The sequence below is a fragment of the Crocodylus siamensis genome, chromosome 5 (assembly GCF_052110815.1).
Source record: "Crocodylus siamensis isolate JL-2025a chromosome 5, ASM5211081v1, whole genome shotgun sequence".
Taxonomy (NCBI): Eukaryota; Metazoa; Chordata; order Crocodylia; family Crocodylidae; genus Crocodylus; species Crocodylus siamensis.
Window position 1 is genome coordinate 63,653,423 of NC_143399.1, and position 20,327 is coordinate 63,673,749.

General features: G+C 42.0%; 1 protein-coding gene across 1 annotated transcript in view; it reads left to right on the top strand.

Annotated features, from left to right (window-relative positions):
* Positions 1 to 20,327, top strand: part of LOC149864169 (complement factor H-like) — a 49,828-nt gene that overhangs the window by 17,706 nt on the left and 11,795 nt on the right. The window contains exons 4-11 of the mRNA XM_090048570.1: positions 1,755 to 1,943; positions 4,988 to 5,170; positions 9,647 to 9,850; positions 11,566 to 11,745; positions 13,463 to 13,669; positions 15,491 to 15,667; positions 17,534 to 17,737; positions 19,026 to 19,202. Of these exons, the coding sequence (XP_089904696.1) occupies positions 1,755 to 1,943; positions 4,988 to 5,170; positions 9,647 to 9,850; positions 11,566 to 11,745; positions 13,463 to 13,669; positions 15,491 to 15,667; positions 17,534 to 17,737; positions 19,026 to 19,202 (1,521 nt within the window). The remainder of the gene's footprint in view (positions 1 to 1,754; positions 1,944 to 4,987; positions 5,171 to 9,646; positions 9,851 to 11,565; positions 11,746 to 13,462; positions 13,670 to 15,490; positions 15,668 to 17,533; positions 17,738 to 19,025; positions 19,203 to 20,327) is intronic.

The following is a 20,327-nucleotide window of genomic DNA, read 5'->3' on the forward strand; positions in this document are numbered from 1 at the left end:
ACTAACTCAGTGTTGCACTGTGTCCTCGTGTGCCAGTTCAGGTCACGCCACATGGGCACAGCTGGAGCAACTAGCATAGTTCCTACCAAACCATGGCATAGCTCCTGCCCAACCCCAAGTTCCCTATATGTGGCTGGGATGGGCAGGAGCCATGCAAGTTGCTGCAGCTGTGCCCTCATGGCCTAAAGTGGCATGTGGGAACACAGCACAGCACCAGCCAGGCCCAGCCATGAGGGGATTCAGGGAGAAGCAGGAAGCACATTGCAGCACTGGCCTGGCTGGGCCTGGGTAACCTGTGCCCCCCCAGCCCCCTTCTCCCTGCACCCCGTCCCCTGCTCCAAGTCCCTGGCATGCAGCTGGGCCTGGCCAGTGCCACACTGTGTTCCTGCATGCCTCTTTGGGCCACATGGGTGCAGCTAGAGTGGCTGGTGTGGCTTCTACATGATCCGGCCATATTCTGGGGACTTGGGGACAGGGGAGGGAGTGCAGGGAGAGCTGAGGGGAGCTTGTGTGTGTATGTCTACACATATGTGTATCTGTGCATGCATGTGTGCATGTATATCTGTGCACTCATGCACTTCCTCCCCCACCTCGAGTCCCCAGCACATGCCTGTACATGCATGTGTACCTGCATGTGCATGTTTGTGTCTGCATGTGCATGCATTCATGTGTGTCTCAGCATATGTGTGTGTTTGTGCATATTTGTTTGAGTGTGTGCACGTGTGTGTGCGCACATGTGTGTGCAGACCTCAGCCACTCTCTAAAATTTAAGTGACCCTCCAGCCCAAATAGTTGCCTACCCCGATATACTGTCAGAAGTGACCAATCAGATAGTTTTCCTCATGCCTTCAGTCTGCATGCATTCATACATGAGTGTAAGACAGAATATGTGCGTACCTGACAGAATACACATATATCTGACAGAATACGGCCCTACAACTTGGCATAACACTTAAGAAGTTAGGAGTGTCCTGATCTTTCTCTCTCACAAATAGTTGAGGAAGAAATATAATATAGTCTAGTGCTATCTCATGCATGGTATTTCTAAGGTGTGAACATCCAGTGTAATGTGTTGGCAGGATGCTTCACTGAGTTTCTTTGGTCACTCCCATTCCACCTATCCAATTAATAGCAATATCATTTTGCATATCAACCATCAGCATCTCTTAATTGCTCAAGATTAGAAATTGAGATGCAGCTGTAAGAAAACTGAAAAGTTATGCTGTGACCGCTGTAGAAATAACATGATATTTGTTGCTGTTGCATAGTTTAGTCCTCTTGTGGGTTACGTTCTTTTCCCACCTTTTGCTGTTTCTCCTGTTCATACTTTCTTCAGGACAGAGACTATCTACAATTCTGGGTTTACATGATGCCTTTAACAGTGAGACTCCCTGCTTTATCTGTCATAATGCATTACTAAAATAAACATAACTAATTACAGGAACAATACAACTTTTATTCTAATCACTGAATGGAAGCAAAATTTGGGCTTAAATCTAATGCAATGAGTTATATGATGAGATTTAGTTTAGTTTACATCTGTTTTGAGCTGTGACATAAGCACCATAACTGGGTCCCAAGTGGTATTGCATAACACAATTTATTTTCATGGTAAAAAAATAAAAAATAAATAGTTTGACTGCATGCATCAAGCTTAGGATCCTTAATATGTAATGATTTGTAATCTATGTGTGTATATATTTCTTTCTTTTTTTCTATATATATACATTTCTTTTTTTCCTCTTTTCTTTTAGCCCCATGCACTATCACAAAACAACAACTTGTAGATAAAAACCTGTTTCTGAGCAGTGGACGAAGGCATGCAACAGTTATTCGAAGTGGCCAAACTGTGGAATTTTCTTGTGCTGGTGGCTATAACTTCACAGGCCCATCTGTCGTACAATGTATTGATGGACGCATAGATTTCCCATTGTGTGTTTCTGGTAAGCATGATAAAATGCAGGAAATGTCTCCATCTCAGATGAAATAAGGGAAAATTATGAGTGATCCAAAATAAAGTTAGGAGTGAGCTGCTATGTGTCTTAAAGCAGGTTAGTGAAAAAACATGAGATTCTGCGGGATAGGAATGTTACAAAGGTTTCTATGTGATCATGAATAAAGGATTTGAACATCTGGCAACTATCTTCTTAGGGAAAATGCAAAATATTTACTTCTTGCAAACATTTTTAGATGAGTGTTCATTGCATAGCTGTCTGCAATAACAGGGGTTTTGTCTCAATGGCCCAAATTGTCTCTTCTACTTGTATGAGTTGATGTTTCTAAAAATAACATTTTCAAGACTTGGTCATGTGACATTCTGAATACCTTCCCCACCCATCGATAATATGGAATATCGAGAATGCTGATTACAACATAGGTGCAAACACCCATTGAAATTACCCACTCAAAGCAAGCTGCTAGGTCAGGCTCTGTTGTGAGTAAAATGAGGGAAGAGTCTGATGGGGTCAGGGTTGGGGTGGGGGGGACTTGCAGTCCTGGGGGAGGGTTGGCAGGTCCATAGAGGTGCAATGGAACACAGGAGTAAAAACAGCAAGCAAAGCCCAGAGGTTTACGCAAGTGACTAATCTAACCCTATTTTAGATTGGGTTAATCCAGGCTGATCTAAAGTTAGTTCATTTCTGAGGTGAACTAACTTTAGATGAGGCATGCTATTTTTAGAGTGAATTAAGCCCTATGAATGCTTGCACGCTCGGTCATTTAGTTCTGTTAGGGTTATCTAAATGTAACACTTATATTTACCTGTAACATAGCACAGGAGGCTCTGTTACTAGCAGGGGCCTGAGTGGCAGCTAGGCAGCCTGCAGCTGCCTTCAATGCCAGCTAGGCAGAGTTGCCTAACTGGATGCAGGGCCCAGCTGTGTTCCATAAGATCTAAGCCCTGAACTGCAAAGAGGCAGCAGTTTGCTGCCAGTAGCTGGGGAGGACACCACTTGGTTGGGCTGCCACTCAGAGCGGTATCTTGGAGGTAAGGGGTGAGGTTTTGGGGAAGGATGAGTGGCCATAGTCCTGGGTATGACTGGAAACTGCACCCCGCTGGGGACAGGTGGCCTTGTGGGACTGTCTGAGGCAGGACAGTCCTCCAGAAATGCCAGGTCAGTTACCACCCCAGTGAAAGGCGAGTATGGGGCACCTTCTAACCCCATCCCCACATCCCCAGTGGGTAAGATCAAGGTAGGGGGATCCCAGACTCACTGCAAGCACTGTGGTAGGGCCCAGGTCATGCGAAGGGACCTGTGGCAGTGCCCAGGCTCACAGAAGAGTCCTGAGGCTACATATAGGGATCCAGAGTGAAGCTCCATGGGGGTGGGGCTCTGAGACATGGGGAGCTATTGAGGAAGCTCCCAGGGCCAGGAATAAGGGGAATGCCAAGGGAGGGCTTTGGAACAGGGCTTGGAGCTCTGATCCCAGAGGCAGGCTTGGAGGCCCAAGGTGTGCAGGCTTGGGGGCCAGAAGTTGGAGCCCTGAGATGTAGGGTTGGATCCCCGAGAATGTGTGTGGGCTTGGAGCCCAGTGTGTGGGTCCTGGGGCCCAGTGTGTGTATGCATGTAAATAGAGAACCCAGGGCTAGCTAGCTGAAGGAAACATCTGTGAGGCCTGGGATGTGTTAGGGAGAGGTCAGAGTCACATACACAGGCCCTTGACCTCAGCATAGATAAATGGGCAGCTTGCCCCCCACCCCATTTAATATCAGTTAATAAGTAACATCAAGGTGTCACAAGCGAGGAGGTGGCCAGCTGGCCCTAAGACAAGTGGGTGGACCTACATTTAGACTAGCCCCAGGACACCCACTTGTTACAGTAACCCATAGCTTCAGAGCCCTGAAATGTGAAAAAAATCTTCACCTAGGGTAGGATGAGTGACACTGTAGACTCCCTGGGTGCCTCTACAAGAGATGCTTTACTGCAAAGTAGCATAGTTTACTGTGCTGTAAGCATGTGCATCTACACATGTACATGCTTACTGCATAGTAAACCTTGTTAATCAAGAGGAATTTGCTCCCTGCAAATGCAAGTGGAAAGTTTAGTCACTAGTACTTACTGCACAGTAGTATTCGTATATACACCTGACCAGGAGCAAATCTGCTACCAGTCAGCTGGCCACAAGGGAGTGGGAGATTGCTTCCTGCCCCTGGAAGTTGCTTACTGCTGGGCTGGGCTCCACCACCGGACCCTGGGTGCAGACTATGTTCCCTTGCCTTGGCAGCAGGAAGCTCCAAGCTCCTCACTCCAAGGTCGTGATCAAGGAGTGGGGGCTAGAAGATTCTTATCTCCTGGCCTCTTCTTCACCATCATGATCAGGCAGTGTGGGGCTGGGAGATCCTTATCTCTCAGCACTGGCCTCACGGTCACACAGTTGGTGCTAAGAGGACTCTGCTAGCAGGGGGTAAGGATCCTGTTCCCTGCTTAGCTCTGTGAGTGTGGAGCTGGAAGCTGGAACCCTGGCCAGGAGACAACTGTCTCCAAGCCTGGTGCTCCCTGCCAGCCCCTGGGCTAGCATTCAGGGGGAGCCTAGACCATCTCCTGGTGGTGTTAGGGGCCCATTGTAGGGCTCTAAGAAGTGAGAGTAGTTTGCTGCCATTAGCAGCAAATCTGCTCCTGCTTCCTTCCACGTGTAGCCACCTGCGCAGGAGCATTTACTCATGACTAAACTTCTCCTGGATCTGTTGCATGTGTAGACACACCCGCTGGCATCAAAGATGTTGTATTTTTGTCTGTATTGCAGTCAAAACTTTACCCAATATATTTAGGCAGTCTTATACATAATAAAAATACTATCTTAACTGTACAAAATATTTTTCAACCTAAACCAATCTGTGAAGTTTCATGGTATTTTGTCAGTTCTTTCTACTCATGGAAGCAGTGCTGTTGATGCTCACATTTTACTCCTGAATATAACTTGTTGACTTAAGTGTGTTCCATGATTGCATATCTAATGTTGATTTTTTTGTTTGTTTGTTTCTGTTTAGAGACAGAACAGAAATGTGGTCGTCCACCAGTTATTGCTAATGGTGATATAACTACTTTTTCAAAAAAACAGTATGCCTCAGGCTCCTCTGTAGAGTACAGATGCCAGCATTTTTATACACTGCAAGGGAAAAATACAGCTTTTTGCATCAATGGAGACTGGACCAAACCACCATTTTGTGTGGGTAAGATGATTCTTTCTATAAAACTAAACTTTTTTGACATATCTATATCTAAATATATCTGATAGTAGCCAAAAGTGCTTCATGATTCGGATGCCACTTCTGCTGTTATGTTGTTCATAAAATTGCAAAAAAAAATTAACTCCTAGAGATTTGACCATTTGCATTTATTTATGAGGTAAAAAAATTAAGATTCAAAAAGTAAATAGATATAAATGGTGTCATCTTATTTAATAGGAAGAATCTTTTTGGAAGGAATATCCAGTCTCACATTTAAGCTAATATAAGATGTCAAATTAAGTTTAGAAATCAAGTAGGAATCAAACTGAGATCTAACAAGAGTGGGTGCCACCCTGCCCACAAGTGTTGGGTCCAGCCTGCCTGTCTTGCTACTGCAAAGCAACAGCGTTGTCTGACTACTCTCCTGGCTGGTGCACCAGACCACTCTGCCTTCCCACTGGCCTCTGGCCCAAGACATTTGACCAACTGGCTGGGACAGGCCTACAGAATCCAGCACTGTCCCAGCCAAACTGGGACGTATGGTTACCCTAAAGATGATGGGATTCCAGATCCTGAGAAAACATGAAAGCATGAGATCAGCAAAATTTGGACGCAAAAAGGAAGATTTTCATCTGACACAAGGAGTTAATAGAAATGGTGCCTGTTAGACCCCAAATCCATGCGGCGCCCAACAACTAGGGAGAGGACGATCCAGTTGCTCGTGGATCCTGTTACTCATTAGCCAGAGCAAGTAGGGAGAAAACACCAGCACACATTGCTTGCAACAGCTTAATTCAGAATGGAGACCTATTCGGATGAGCTCCCTCACAGACACCCAGTTTATGAACACAGGGAGCAGCCACAAACAATAGCTCTTTTCACATCTATACACTTTAGTATAGGTTCATTAACATTCACTCTACCTTCGCCCCTTCTCTGGTTCCACCCATTTCTCCTCTCATCTAAAGCTCCGCCTCGGTTTACTGTTTACTTCATTAGTATGGAATTGCCAGTGCATTTCCTTCATTTACATTTGTCTCTGCTAAGAGCACATGCATAAGGCCATGAACTTGGGTACTCTCAGTTAATCACTGGTTTTTCTGGTTTCTTGCTGACTCCTTCTTCATCTCCAAGGGCTTGCTTCTGCTTTATCTCCTGACAATAGCTGGTGGGCTGCATCTTGTACTCCTTACCCAGTGGGCTCTAATACTATGACTTTGCTTAGAAAACTGCTTGCCTAGCATTTCTAAGGTTATTTTTAATACATCATTCTGCCTTGTGACCAGCAGCTCTGCTAAAACACAGAAAAAAGGCCTGTATTCAGCTGCAGATCCAGTGCTCCCCAAAAATCCACATTATTGTCATCCTAACAGTGCCATGAGAAGATAGACTTAAGAATAAAGTCAGGAGGGCTGGGAGCTTCTAATGGGCACAGTATTGGAAGCTCAAAAAGAAAGCGGCCCAACATGGTAGACAAGGTTCTTTGAGTAAATCAACATGAATAGTTGAAAAAAATTCTTCTTTGCAAGCTTTCGGGTACAAACACCCTTCTTCAGGGATGGGCTTCCAACATGGTGGAAGTACAAGAAGAGTGGCAAGAGATTGATGGGGCTGAACAGGGAGCTTCTATGATGGCTCAAATGCAAAAGGAAAGCATATAAGCAATGGAAGAATGGCCAGGTCACCAAGGAAGCATACCAGGAAACAGTAAGAACCTGCAGGGACAAAATCAGGAAAGCAAAGATAAAGAAGAACAAACTGGTTGTGGTGAGGGAGGTTAAAGACAGCAAGAAAAGGTTCTATAAACATGCTGTCCAGAAAAGAGGGACCAGGGAAGCTGTGGGTCCTGAGTTAACTTGGCAAGAAGAACTCTTAAAATAAGATGCAAAGGTAGAACTCCTCAACAGCTACTTTGTCTCAGTCTTCACAAAACAATTAAACTCTAACTAGGTATCTAATATTTGGATAAGGAATGGGGCAAGCTGAGGAATGAGATAACAAAAGAGGTGGTCAGAGATCTTTTGATGGCTCTGAATGAATTCAAATCAGTAGGGCCAGATAAACTTCATCCCACTGTACTGAAGGAACTGGCAGAGGAGATCTTGGAGCCCTTGGCAATGATCATCATGAAGTTGTGGGAGACGGGTCAGGTACCAAAGGACTGGAAAAGGTCCAGTGTAGTGCCCCTCTTTAAAACAGGCAAAAAGGAAGACCAGTGGAGGTATAGACTGGTTAGCCTCACCTCAATACCTAGGAAGTTACTGGAGCATATCTTAAGGAAGGTAATTTGCAAGCATCTGGAGAATGAAAGGTTCATCAAAAGCAGCCAGGATGGATTTACTAAATAAATTGTGTCAGACAAAATAACACAATTGGGTGGATGAAGGGAATGCTGTGGATGTAATGTATCTGGACTTCAGCAAGGCTTTTGAGAAGGTTCCACATGACCTTCTTATAAACAAATTGGAGAATTGTAGCTAGTCAACATGATTAAAAAAGGGACAGAAAACTGGCTCAATAGCTGCAAGCAAAGAGTAATGTTTCATGGATCCTTGGCAGGAGGTTTCAACTGGAGTCCTACAGGGGTCTGGCCTGGGCCTAGTGGTGTTCAACATGAATATTCATTATAAGGACGCTGATGTAGAAAGCTTCTTGAGTAGATGATGCAAAATTGGGAAGGATTTTGAACAAGGAGTAAGGGAGTGAAAATTGGAAAGATCTCAACAGATTGGAAAGCTGGGCTGAAGTCCACAAGATGAAATTCAGTGTGGATAAATGCAAGGTACTACACCTTGGAAAGAAGAATCAAAAACACAAATACAAAATGGGTGCTGTCCGGTTGGATGTCAGCACTATGGAAAACGGTCTGAGAGTTTTGGTACATCACAGACTCAATATGAGTCTGCAGTGTGATGCAGCTGCACAAAAGGCAAATGCAGTTTTTCAATGCATCAATAGGAGCATTAGGCGCAAAATGCGGGATGTGATAGTGTCTCTCTACTCATCTAGAGTACTGTGTCAGGTTTGGGCTCCACATTTTAAAAAGACATGGAGAAATTAGAGAGGGTCCAGAGGCAGGTGACAAAGACTATAGAAGGCTTCACAAATGAGGAAAGGCTGAAGGAGCTAGGCATGTTCATCTTGAGGAAATGGTTCTTAAGAGGAGATGTGATAGCAGCTGCCAAATACTTGAAGGGATTCCAAAAAGGGGGAAAACACCTTTTCTCTCTTGCTGCAGAGAGTAGGACAGACTTGAAGTTGTAACAGAGTAGGTTTAGATTGTATACCAGGAAAAACTTTACTATTAGAACAGTGAGGCCGTGGAATAGACTGTCTGAGGAAACTGTGGACAACCCATCACTGTAGGTGTTCAAAAAGAGGCTGGACAGACACTGGTCAAGGATGATATAGGCATATCCCCAAGTTCTACTATGGGTTTTCCATGCTTCTGGGCTTTGCTTGTTGCCCCCTCACCCACTCTGGTACATGTGTCAGGGTGTTTTTCAGCTTTTCTCAGAGGTACGGGTATTGGCTGCAGCCAAGGCTGGGAATTTTGACTGGAACATGCCAGTGCCTCTGGAAGATCCAGCCCTAGGTCCCTGGATAAAGGGTCTTGCCTCTTTGTTCAGGGCCAGACCAATTGCCATACTTGGGGTCAAGGAGAAATTTTGCCCCATGGTCAAACTGGTATGGACTGTGGATTTGTGCCTTACTCTGTATCAAGAAGTGTGACCCTGTATCGGGGAACTCTTCAGCATATAATAACAAGCTTTTTATAGAACCGGAACATTGGTTGCAACGGTTCCCCTGTTTCACCTGTGTCAAGTTAGAGTGTTATGTTTTCTGTTTTATCAGGGTTGATGCTAGTTTTACCAAGAGTTTATAGATGTGTATAGGGTGCTTTTGGTAGGGATGGTCCTACCTCTAACAGGGGGCTGGAACAGATGAACTCTGGGGGTCTCTTTCTGCCCAACTTCGCTACGATTCTGAGATTTGTCCCATATATTCGGTGGTCTCCACATCATTTTTCATTCCTACTTAGTCTCTTAAAATAGGACTCAAGTGTGAAGGCGTCTACATAGGGCAGTATTTCCCTCAAATAAGAATTGGAATAAGTCCTAGTTTAGGGTTCTTTTCAGGTTCCTTTAGCTACCCTTCATTGAGGAACCTTAATACTTAGGACCCATCACACCATCACAAATAGAAAGACTTCATATAGTTTTCTAGCCCAACCCTTGAATATTTTACATTATTGTCTATTGGGTTTTTTAAAAACTGATAGTCTTGTCCCTCATGTTTAATTATAAGCATTTCCTAATCTCCTTCAGACCTTTACTTTCATATATGGTATATCCTTAATTACACAGCTGCAACATTTGGGTTTGATCATTTTTTTTTCCTGTGGTATTTTTTCATTACACTGTATTTTGCACCATCCTGTTATGAAGCCACTGTTACATTCTTGCTTTCTCATTTTAGAGCCATGTATTATCAGCATGGAAGAAATGCAAAATCATGGAATTGAGCTGAGTGGGCGATCAAAGGGAAAACAATATGTTAAACATGATGACTTTATTGAGTTTAAGTGTCAGTCGGGATATACACTTCAGGACGGGTTATCTCTTCCAGATTTTACTGTGCAGTGCAACTCAGGCAACATCGTGTATCCTCAGTGTGATAAAGGTAGCTGTTCCTTACTTGAAGTATTGTTCCTTGGAGACATTTTGAACTGTTAGGAATGAGCAAACTTCAAACAGTAGATATGTCCTCATCGGCCTGAAATTTATTGTACTTACAAAAAATATAAATATCAAAAGGTTATAGTGGATACCCAAAGTAAATTCCCTTAATATCATTCATTCAGAGAATACAGTGATATAATAGATTGGATTACTTAGTAGCATTGATACCTAAATTGGTTTATTTGTCAACCTGGAAAAACAGCACTTCATATTTGAAGAAAATTAAACTTTAAATGGAGTAATTGTGTTGGACAGTTTTGTGGATTTATAAGCTCTGCTTGTACACACAAGGCTCCAACATGTGGATGTGTGAAACTTGCTGAGGAGAGACACTGCTTACTCAGTTATGGTAACTACAGACTTGATAAGTAGATAAATGGTACCAGAAAGTAAAATGTCTTTTGATTTTTCAACAAGTTCTTTCACAAAACCTTGGCAGTATTTTCAGGGTAGCTGAAGAGATAAAAAGGCATGAAGGCACCTTTGTACCTTCCCATGTCATGAGTCCTAAATGGAAAGATGGGTGAGGGAAAAAACATATTCCTAGTATAAATTAAAGCAATTTAAAGGCTTCTCCATACTGTGCTAACAGAAGAAGTGTCAGAGGGTACCCACCACCCACTGAGGATCAGGTAAAGCTGCATATAGCCATTCTCCTTTAACTCTGGGATTGTCCACAAAAAGTTCCTGTATCACACTTGGGGTGCTCCTATGATCCCCTAAAGACTAGTCTGCAGTAATTCAAAATGACTGTCCTAGGGATGAAGAATGTGGCCTCTCACATGAGGACTAGATATTAGAGTGACAAGAAGTTAAGTGGCCTCAGGTTACACTTTTTCACATGCCAATGCCCAATATGAGGCTCACTATGCAAGGAAGATCCTAAATGAAAGACAGGTCTGGTCAAGCTGGATTATCCCTTAGATTGGTCCACATTATATTGTTTAATTTTAGCATGTTTTAATGCTAGGTGAGTAACAATTTGGAGAGCTGCTCATCTTGGTTTTTGAGAGCACCCACTGGTACTCTCAAAAACCAGACAGAGATGTCAGTCTGTGCAGAATAAACAATCTGCATCAGTCTTAAGAGATGTTTTTTTCAAGTCTTATCCCCAGAAACAGTAAGGATTGTGGTTTACAAAATCACTCTGTGTTGGCCTACTTCTGTTTCCATTGTAGACCATGACAAAACTCTATTAAATTCAATGCAGACAGAGATAGGCTATCACTGAGTATTTTTGTTTCCCTTTGGCCTTATCATGACAACGACTGCTCTAGATTTTGCAGGCAAGGGTTCAGCTGTTTCACCAACAGTACATGACAATAGTCTAATTGTGGTGCATAAACAAGACTGAGGCTTCCTAAAGCATGGACCCCAAATAAGACTTCCAATGAAGAGTAATTCCCATACTGATGCTTCCTGCCTCTCCTTCCAGTTGGAAAGATATCCGCCTGGAACTAGGAAAGACCTGAAAGAAAACAAAAATACAAGGCATGATTACATGCTAAAGAGAAAGTTTGATCTTGTACTCTAGTTAAGCATCAAATTTTTAAAAATGTTGTTAGCACAGGAAATGATGTTACCAGCACATGCACTGTAAGAAACTAATATCGTAATATAGTGGGGTTTTTTTCTTTGTCCTGTGTTTTATTTTAGATGCATTCAGCTGTGGTCCTCCACCTTCTGTTCAAAATGGAGACCTCATTTCTGACCTACTAATAGAGTATTCATCAGGCTCTTCAGTAGAATACAAATGCAGAATGTTTTATATAATGACTGGATCCAGAACAGTGATGTGTAACCTGGGAAGGTGGACAGCCCCTCCTGTATGTTTAGGTCAGTGGTTCACAACCTTTTTAAGACTCAAGGCACCCTTTATTAGATGCAAAGCACACTTTTAGAAATTCCCACTCTTAGCTTTCACTCGTTTTTTGACTGGGGAAAAATAATAGAGCAATTCTTCTGTTCCAAGGACTTCAGAAAGACTATAACAAGTCAGAATGTTTCTGACACTATGAATTCCTAATAGAAATCTCCATGTCTGTCTTGTGAATCAAGTGTATGTGTTTGCACAGTGCTAATATTACATGACACCCCATAGTACCCTTAAAAGCATCTTACAGCACCTCAGTACACTCTGGTTGAGAGTGACTGCTTTGGGTGAAACAAAATGATCTTTAGGTGCAAATAAACATCACATTTTTGCCACCATAACAATTTTTAGGGTGGCACAAAGGGAAAGCCAACAGATGTCTATCCCATTTGCTGGACCACAAATGCCCAAATATGTGACAAAAGGTGGCAATGGTTTCTGCCACTTTATTGTGGCAGATGTCTGTTGGCTCCCTTAAAGAGTGGTATACTACTGGAGGAAACTGATAAGCAGTTAACGTATTTCAACCCTGATGCAATGGCATTTAATTGGTAGGAGATGCAAATAAAAAAATGTCTTATTTATGAGATTTTCTGAAAATACTGAAGTCTGTCCTTTGGTTAGAATAAGGTTAGGGGTAAGAAGTCTTTTGGTGCCTGCTGTAGCACATTTATATCATATAGCTATCCCCAAACACCAGTACTATGTCAGTAATGGTGTACTTTTTGGTGTGGACTGAACTTTGGCTTTCTCATTGCCAAGTGTTGAAATTCTACAGAGAACTGATGCTACATCACTGTGCTGGAAAATGAGCATGAAGGTTTAATGGAAACAAAGTACAACAAACTTGCTTCTGAATTTCTGCAACAAAATAGTACAACTTTTGCTCCTGAGCGTTTAAGAAATGAACCTCATATTACAGATGTTAGACATGGAATAGACCTGCTGAGCAAAGTTGTAGCAGAATGGGGCTTCTGACAAGGGAAAATCATAGTCTAAGAGGAACCTCAGTGTGTACTAAACCCTGGTAACTGCACAGGAGCCTAAAGGAGGATTCTCAGATTTATATGGGGGATTCTAGTGGGGGACAGGGTCACAGGCAAATGAGCTAAGGAGACTGGGAAAAACACGGGTGAGCAAACATTACAGTATGCATACTTAGAATATATATAATGGACAATAACAATTACTCAGGGATAAGACTCTTCAGGGACAGATAGCAAAATAACAAATAGACAACATTAACTGGGTGGTGCAACACACTGAAGACACCGCCAGAAATATGGGGGATCTCAAATTATTCTTTAATCTTACAGCACACTCAATCTCTGTCTACCCAGGATCCTCATCTGAGCACTGCTACTGTAGCTTTCAGAGTCACCCCACTGCAGTTCCTGGGTCTAAGGAAGGATCTTGCCAGCTGCTGCTTTTCTCTCTTTCTGCGCCAAGCCATTTCTTCTTGTGCCATTCAAGCCCCACCTCTGCTTCCTTCCTCTTTCCCCAGTAGCCTGCTGGGAATGGTAGTCCCTGCTGTGCCGTTGTAGTCCATTACAAGTGGTATTTTCAACCCTTAAGAATCAATAAAACTTAGTTACATTTTGCTTAAGATTTGTTTCATTTTCAGTTTTAGCTTCCGTGTGTATTCTCATTATATCATTGTTAATGTTTGTTTTCAATCAGAAAAAGCATGTCGGGAGCCACAACCCATAGAAAACGGAGAGATTCTCAGCGTAGAAAATCAGAATTTACGAAGGGAGCAGCTGGGAGCAGTGATTTACCTGAATGGTGCTAAAGTGAAGTTCACTTGCCATGCTGGCTTTTTGCTACGTGGAACATCAGAGATAACTTGTAATAAGGGAATATGGACCTCTGCTCCAACATGCATTGGTAATTTGACAGCATAAAATGTTTACCAATAATTAATTAGTGGAGAAGTCAGCAATTAAAAACTGGAGGCTAAATTACAAAAATGCTAAATCTTTGTTTCCTGAGGGTCTTTAGAAAAAAGTGGATTGGGCAAAGTCTTCAGCTTTTTTAAAAGCAGGTTTGGTTTTCAAAATAAATTTTCCAATTGAGACTCTGAGGTTCTGGATTTTATTTTCTTACTCTGCCATGAGCATTTTGGGTGACCTTGGGCAAGAATCTTAAATATGGGCCTTAATGTCTTCTCTGTAAATCAAAGAAAGAGTGTTTCCTCACTTCCAAGAAGTGGTGTGAGGATAAATCCATTACTGATTATGGTCCACTTTCCTATTATGGCTGTGGTACCTACCTGTGTACCTAGAGGAAAAGTTGTCTTCACCACAGTTATGGGCTTATAAGAAAGTAGGGATCTCATGAGCAGGGATCCTGGTTTTCTCTGATTTAAAAAAAAAAAAATCCCCAATTTTCCAGTTTAAAAATTTAACTCAAAGTCCACTTTTTTCTGTAATTAAACTGAAACACCTCTCTCTCTCCCCCTCCCCACCATGGTGTTTCATTTTAATCATGGGAAAATGTGGATTTTGAGTTACTATTTTTTAATTTGAGAATTGGGGATCTTTTTTTTATCAGAGAAAACCAGGATTCCTGCTCATAAGGTCATCTTAATATGTATCATATGAGTTATGACATGGTTTGCTATTGTGCTTTCGAGTAATGCAGTTTCAGGATAGTGAGAATAATAATTCAGTGTTATCTTAATACATATATTAAGATGACCTGATAAAGTCCCTACTTTCTTATAAGCCTATAATTAGTAAAGCCACCTTTTCTTCTCGGTACACACATATATATTTCTACATATTAAAGCTCCATTATATATAATCAGGTCATCTGTATCAAAACTGCATGTGGAAAGGCTGGAAACTGAATGGAGAACCATATATATGGAAAGCCTTCCCTAGACTACGGAGTTGCATTCCTCCTAATATCAGTGGAAATGAACATGTCTGCATAAAGAAATTACTTTTAGATTGACCTAACTTGTGTTTAGTCAATCTAAATACCTAATCATACAGGTGTTCAGGAAAGTTAAATCGAACAAAAAATGGCGGGCCTGATCTAAGTTAATTCACTTGAGGAGGTGAATGAATTTATTTCAGTTACAGCTTAACCCAATCTATCAAACACCGGTATGCATTAAGAGTACAGCTGAGAAGCTGGGAAATCCTGTCTGCTTACTCCAGCCCAAGGGCTGTGCTTTTCCTATCTTCCTGATTTCTGACTGGGCTGTTTTTAGCTCCTCCAGCTTTCTCACCCCCAGGAGGTCAATCTTTCTAAGGACCCTACATCACCCCTCCTAATTCTGCCTTCCCTCAGCACACCTTCTAGACCCTGCAATCCCACCTCCCTCTTCCCCTACCCTAAATTACTTACTCCATTCCCACAACTGGCAAATACTTGTGCACGCTGCCTCTGGTCTATATTCATGAGTCTTAAATCGAGCCTTGTAAAGGCAGACTAAGCATGGAAAATGAATGTAAACACCCCATAAGAGGTAGAGAAGCAACTAAAATGCAGGCCTAAAAGAGAGGAAGATACTAAATTTCAACAACAGCTGAATACCTAGTTCAGGACTTAAGGCCATGGCAAATTCATTTTTTCCCATAGGTTGACCTTTATTTCAATTAGCTGTCATATCCATGTACCATGCTGCAAAAGATTTAATTAAAATTTCAATTATAACAGGGTTGTGCTCATTTTAATCTGGTTTGTGAATCCTTACAGAAATGCCATGCGGAAGTGTTCCCAACATTCTTAATGGTTTCCCAGAAGGCAGACTGAAGGATCATTATGAACCTGGTGAAACAGTACGTTACCAGTGTCAAGAAGGTTTTAATATTACCGGAACACCAAACATTGTATGTAAGGCGGGGAATTGGACCAAATCACCTACATGTGAAGGTATAGTATGCAGTTTTTTTCTAGAAATGAACAAATCCGTTTTAATCGCATTAGTATTATGAATATAGAAATACCAAGTTGAGGAATTGGAAATATAAAAACAATGGGTGACTTTAATTTAGAACAGAGACTGACAAATTTTGCTTCTGGTTGTTGAGGAAGCATTATTGAACTAAAAACATTTTCTGATGCAGGATCAGGAAGTAGGCCATTCAAAGACAGCTAATTGATGGCTAAGCTACCACAAATTAATTTTCATTTTCTGCATGGAAAGAGCATACACGCAGGCTATTACCATGGAGCAGCTGATGCACTTTAAAACAACAACCTTGTTTACCTCAACTACAGAAAGCACGTGTTCAAACTAGAGTGCCCAGCGAAGGGCAACAAAAATGGTTAGGGGGCTGGGGCACATGACTTGCAAAGAGAGACTGAGGGAACTGGGCTTCAGTCTGGAAAAGAGAAGACTGGCGGGGAGGAGGGGAGACTTAATGACCGCCTTCAACCAGGTTTCAAAGAGGATGGAGCTAGACTGTTCGCAGTTGTGGCAGATGACAGAACAAGGAGCAATAGTCTCAAAGGAAGCACCAAAGGAAGTTTAGGTCGGATATTAGAAAAAAAAAAGCTCAGGAAGAAGATAGTAAAGCACTGAAACAAGCTATCTACAGAGGTTGTCAAGTCTCCATCCTTGGAGTTTTTTAAGACCCAGCTAGACAGAGTCTTGACTGGGATGATATAGGTAGGGATGGTCCTGCTTTGAGCAGGACGTAAACTAGATCAGTGGTTTTCAATCTTTTGCACCTTATGTCCCACCAACCATTTTGTTAAAAAACCCTGGTCCCATGATGATAAAAACAAAACCCCACTTTTTCCAAGATGTATATTTTTTATATTTACATGCATTTTAGTAGTATATTAATCAATGGACATTTTTAAGGACATTAAAAGTCCTGCTTACACGACTTTCATGTCCCACTGGTTGAGAAACACTGGGCTAGATGACCTCGTGAGGTCTGTTCCAACCCTAATTTTCTGTGATTCTATGATTCTGAGATTTTCCCAGTAACCTTCTGGCAAGTTGATGTTATGACTGATTCAAATAATGTCCCAAAATGTATGTGAATGCAGACTTGCCATTTAGCACTTCCTGACCTGACTGTACTGAAATAACTGAGTCATGCTTACTGTTATCTCAGTGCTGAAATGCTAGTTGGATAGCAGCCTCCTGTTATAGATTTCATAGATTTCATAGACATTAGGGCTGGAAGGGACCTCGGGAGATCATCGAGTCCAGCCCCCTGACCAAAGGGCAGGAAGTCAGCTGGGGTCATAGGATCCCAGCAAGATAAGCATCCAATTTACTCTTGAAGGTGTTCAATGTAGCTGCTTGAACCACCTCTGCTGGCAGACTGTTCCAGACCTTGGGGGCTCGGACAGTAAAGAAATTCTTCCTTATGTCCAGCCTGAAACGGTCTTGCAGGAGTTTGTGACCGTTCGACTTCGTCATCCCTTGGGGCGCTCTGGTGAACAGACGTTCCCCCAGATCCTGGTGGTCACCCCAGTAAACTTATAGATGGCCATCAGATCACCCGTGAGCCTGCGCTTTTCCAGGCTAAAGAGTCCCATGGCTCCCAGCCTGTCATCGTAAGATCTGTTTTCCTGACCTCTGATCATGCGCGTGGCTCTCCTCTGGACTCTCTCAAGCTTCTCCACATCCTTTTTGAATTGTGGAGCCCAAAACCATGACCACATAACTTACTAGCGACAGAGTGAACCTGAATCTCTTCAGATAGCCCTCCAGTTGAAAATCTAATAGAATATAGTAACTTTCTAGCATACTAACTAATCTTTAATTTCTTTTTGAAGATGCATGTAAAGCATCCCCAGAAATTATGAAGAAAAATAATATACATCTAAGATGGAAGAGTAAAGACAAATTAACGCCTACCTCTGAAGACTTTATTGAATTTTACTGTAAACTTGGATATGTGCGTGATCCAACATCTTCTGCATTTAGAGTGCAGTGTTTAGAAGGGAGACTGCAATATCCCAAATGTATTAGGAGGTCTGGTGGGTATTCCTAGTTTAAATTAATGATTGATTGCTGCTTATTTAGTTTCTATTTTAACTGAGGACTTTAGTCAAGCATGTTGCAAGCCATGATGAATGGAGAAAATTAGAAATTGCTTAATCCATGGTCCTGAGCAAGTATTCTCAACCCAAATCCTCATGCTCTTTTTTACAGGTAAACAACTGCCTAAGTAAATATTTTCTGAATTTTTTCAGCTGAAAAGTACAAACTCCACTTTAAGATGGCTGTTGGTCAATCTGTCAGTTGCTAAGGGAAGATCAAGGTGGAAATGTAACTGCATGGGACCTGCAGGATGATGTATATGGGGTTGTGAACTCAAGTCTGGGGGTGGGCGAACTGTCAAGTTCCATCTAGAAGCAAAAAAGTCTAGAAACTGAAGACCTAAGTACCGTGCACTCAAAGAAACAGGAAAGGTGATAAGAGTAGCTGGCCTTGTAACTGTGAAGCCCACTATAAAGCTCAAAATAAAGCCCTGCCACCTTTAATCATTGCAGTTAAAAAGTGACTTTCAAACACGAAGGCACTGAGTACGTGGGGGCCTGAGGGCCCTGGCTCCCCTTGGGAAAAGTGCTGTTAGGGCCCAAACCTAAGGAGTTAGAGCACCCCCACCATTTTGAAGCATGAGGACACTGAATACATGAGACACCAAGGCTGCTAATTAACAGGCTCCAGACTCAATTAATTGAGTCTGCTCCAACGCACTGTAATTACAGCACATTGGAGCAGGCTTCCCACACATTGTTTCCACATGTCCATTATGTTAGGCTCCACCTGACAAAAATAAAAGTTGGTGCCTATGTTTAAACAGGATAAGAGCTCTTATGATTCTGTTTTTTCTTGAGATACCCCTCTGTCTCAGCACCTCCAAAAACAAAGTGGAGATGATATTAATGTCTTGCCTTATAGGGGTATTGTGAAAATAAATTGCTTAATCATTATGATTGCCTCATACATCAGTCTGGCTTTCCATCATCACAGAGTAAGTGCCTAGAAAAATTATTTTCATTTGAACTGACCATCCTCCTGTATGTCTAAAAATCAACACTGACATTTCAGGATTTAATGAACAGCAAAAAATCAAATTCTTATTGAGTTGAAGTTTTTGTCATCAAGTTTTACTGCTTATGTTGACATTTTGAATATCCTGACCTACCTATGTATCTTTTGTGTGGACTGGGTGCTGGTTTGCAACCTTCATTTGAGGTTAGCTTTTATGGATTGTGGAAGGACAGCACCTGTTTTAAATGTGCTTATGTATCTTTTCAGAATTGTCATGTGGAAGGGCACCTGCCGTCTCCAATGCCATCATAGAAGGCCGAGAGAAGGAAAGCTATCACCCTGGTGAAACAGTGCTTTATCAATGCCAGCCAAATTTTAGAATTGTTGGGTCACCAACTGTAATGTGCAACAGGGGACTGTGGACCAAGCTACCTGAATGCAAAAGTATGAGGTGCCTTGATTTAAAAATATTTAACCATCATACATTATGAATACCATGTCATTTGTTGATACTTGAGCAGCAGTTGTTTCATTTGGTAGCTTGATCAGCAAATCAAAGAGCCAGAGACCAGAAGGTACAGTATAGTTTACTGAAATTAATAGTAACAGGTGGTTTTCTACTAGGGAGAAGTACTTCAAACTGCCCCAGATAGCGCACACATTGGGAGTGCATCCCTCTCCACCAAGTACCATCTAAATCAGGCAAATGTAACAATTTGCAGAGTTCTAACAGCTTTCTGTACAACATCCAGATACACAGTAAATGCAGGAAGTGTTTGTAACCCGAGAGAACCTAGTCCTTACACACTGCGTCTATACAAGATCCTGCCTATGCAATAGCTTGATACTAGTGCATAGTAGTGTCACAAGGCAAAAAAAACATGATGTGATGTTATTAGACAGAAGTGTTCAGCTACTGTGTGGTAGCATCACAAAAAATGCATTTGCTGGTGCTACTGTGCTGTAACTTGGGTTACTGTACATTTATTTAGTACTTGCCTGTACTTAGTACAAGTACACCTACTTGATGGGAAACTAGTGCTTTTTGTTTCCACATTCATCTGTCTGAAATAAGCACCATATCTGTGTTGTGGTAACTCCCTGGACCCCCTGTCATAGCACCATTTTTGTTTGAGCTTGTGTTGAATTGTTTAAATGTCTCCACATCTTGCTTTTCATTCCAATGAGCATCATCCACAACATTTGGTAGCCTGGTTTTGAGTTTTCTGCTAAATAACATTTCTGCTGGGGACACACCATGTTTCATGGGTGTTGCCCTGTAATTTAAGAGATGACAAGTAAACATCGGGGTGTGTGTCTGTAGCTTTTTTCCAACAATTTCTTCATTATGTGTACTCCATTTTCTACCAGATCATTGGATTGTGGGTGTTTAGGACTTGAAGTGTTGTGACAGAATCCATAGTTGTTTGCAAACTCTTTAAACTCAGGACAATTGAACTGAGGTCCATTGTCTGTTCTCACAATTTGTGGAATCCCATGTCTAGCAAAAATCAGTTCATGAGTTTTGACATGGTTTGCTATTGTGCTTTTGAGCAATGCAATTTCAGG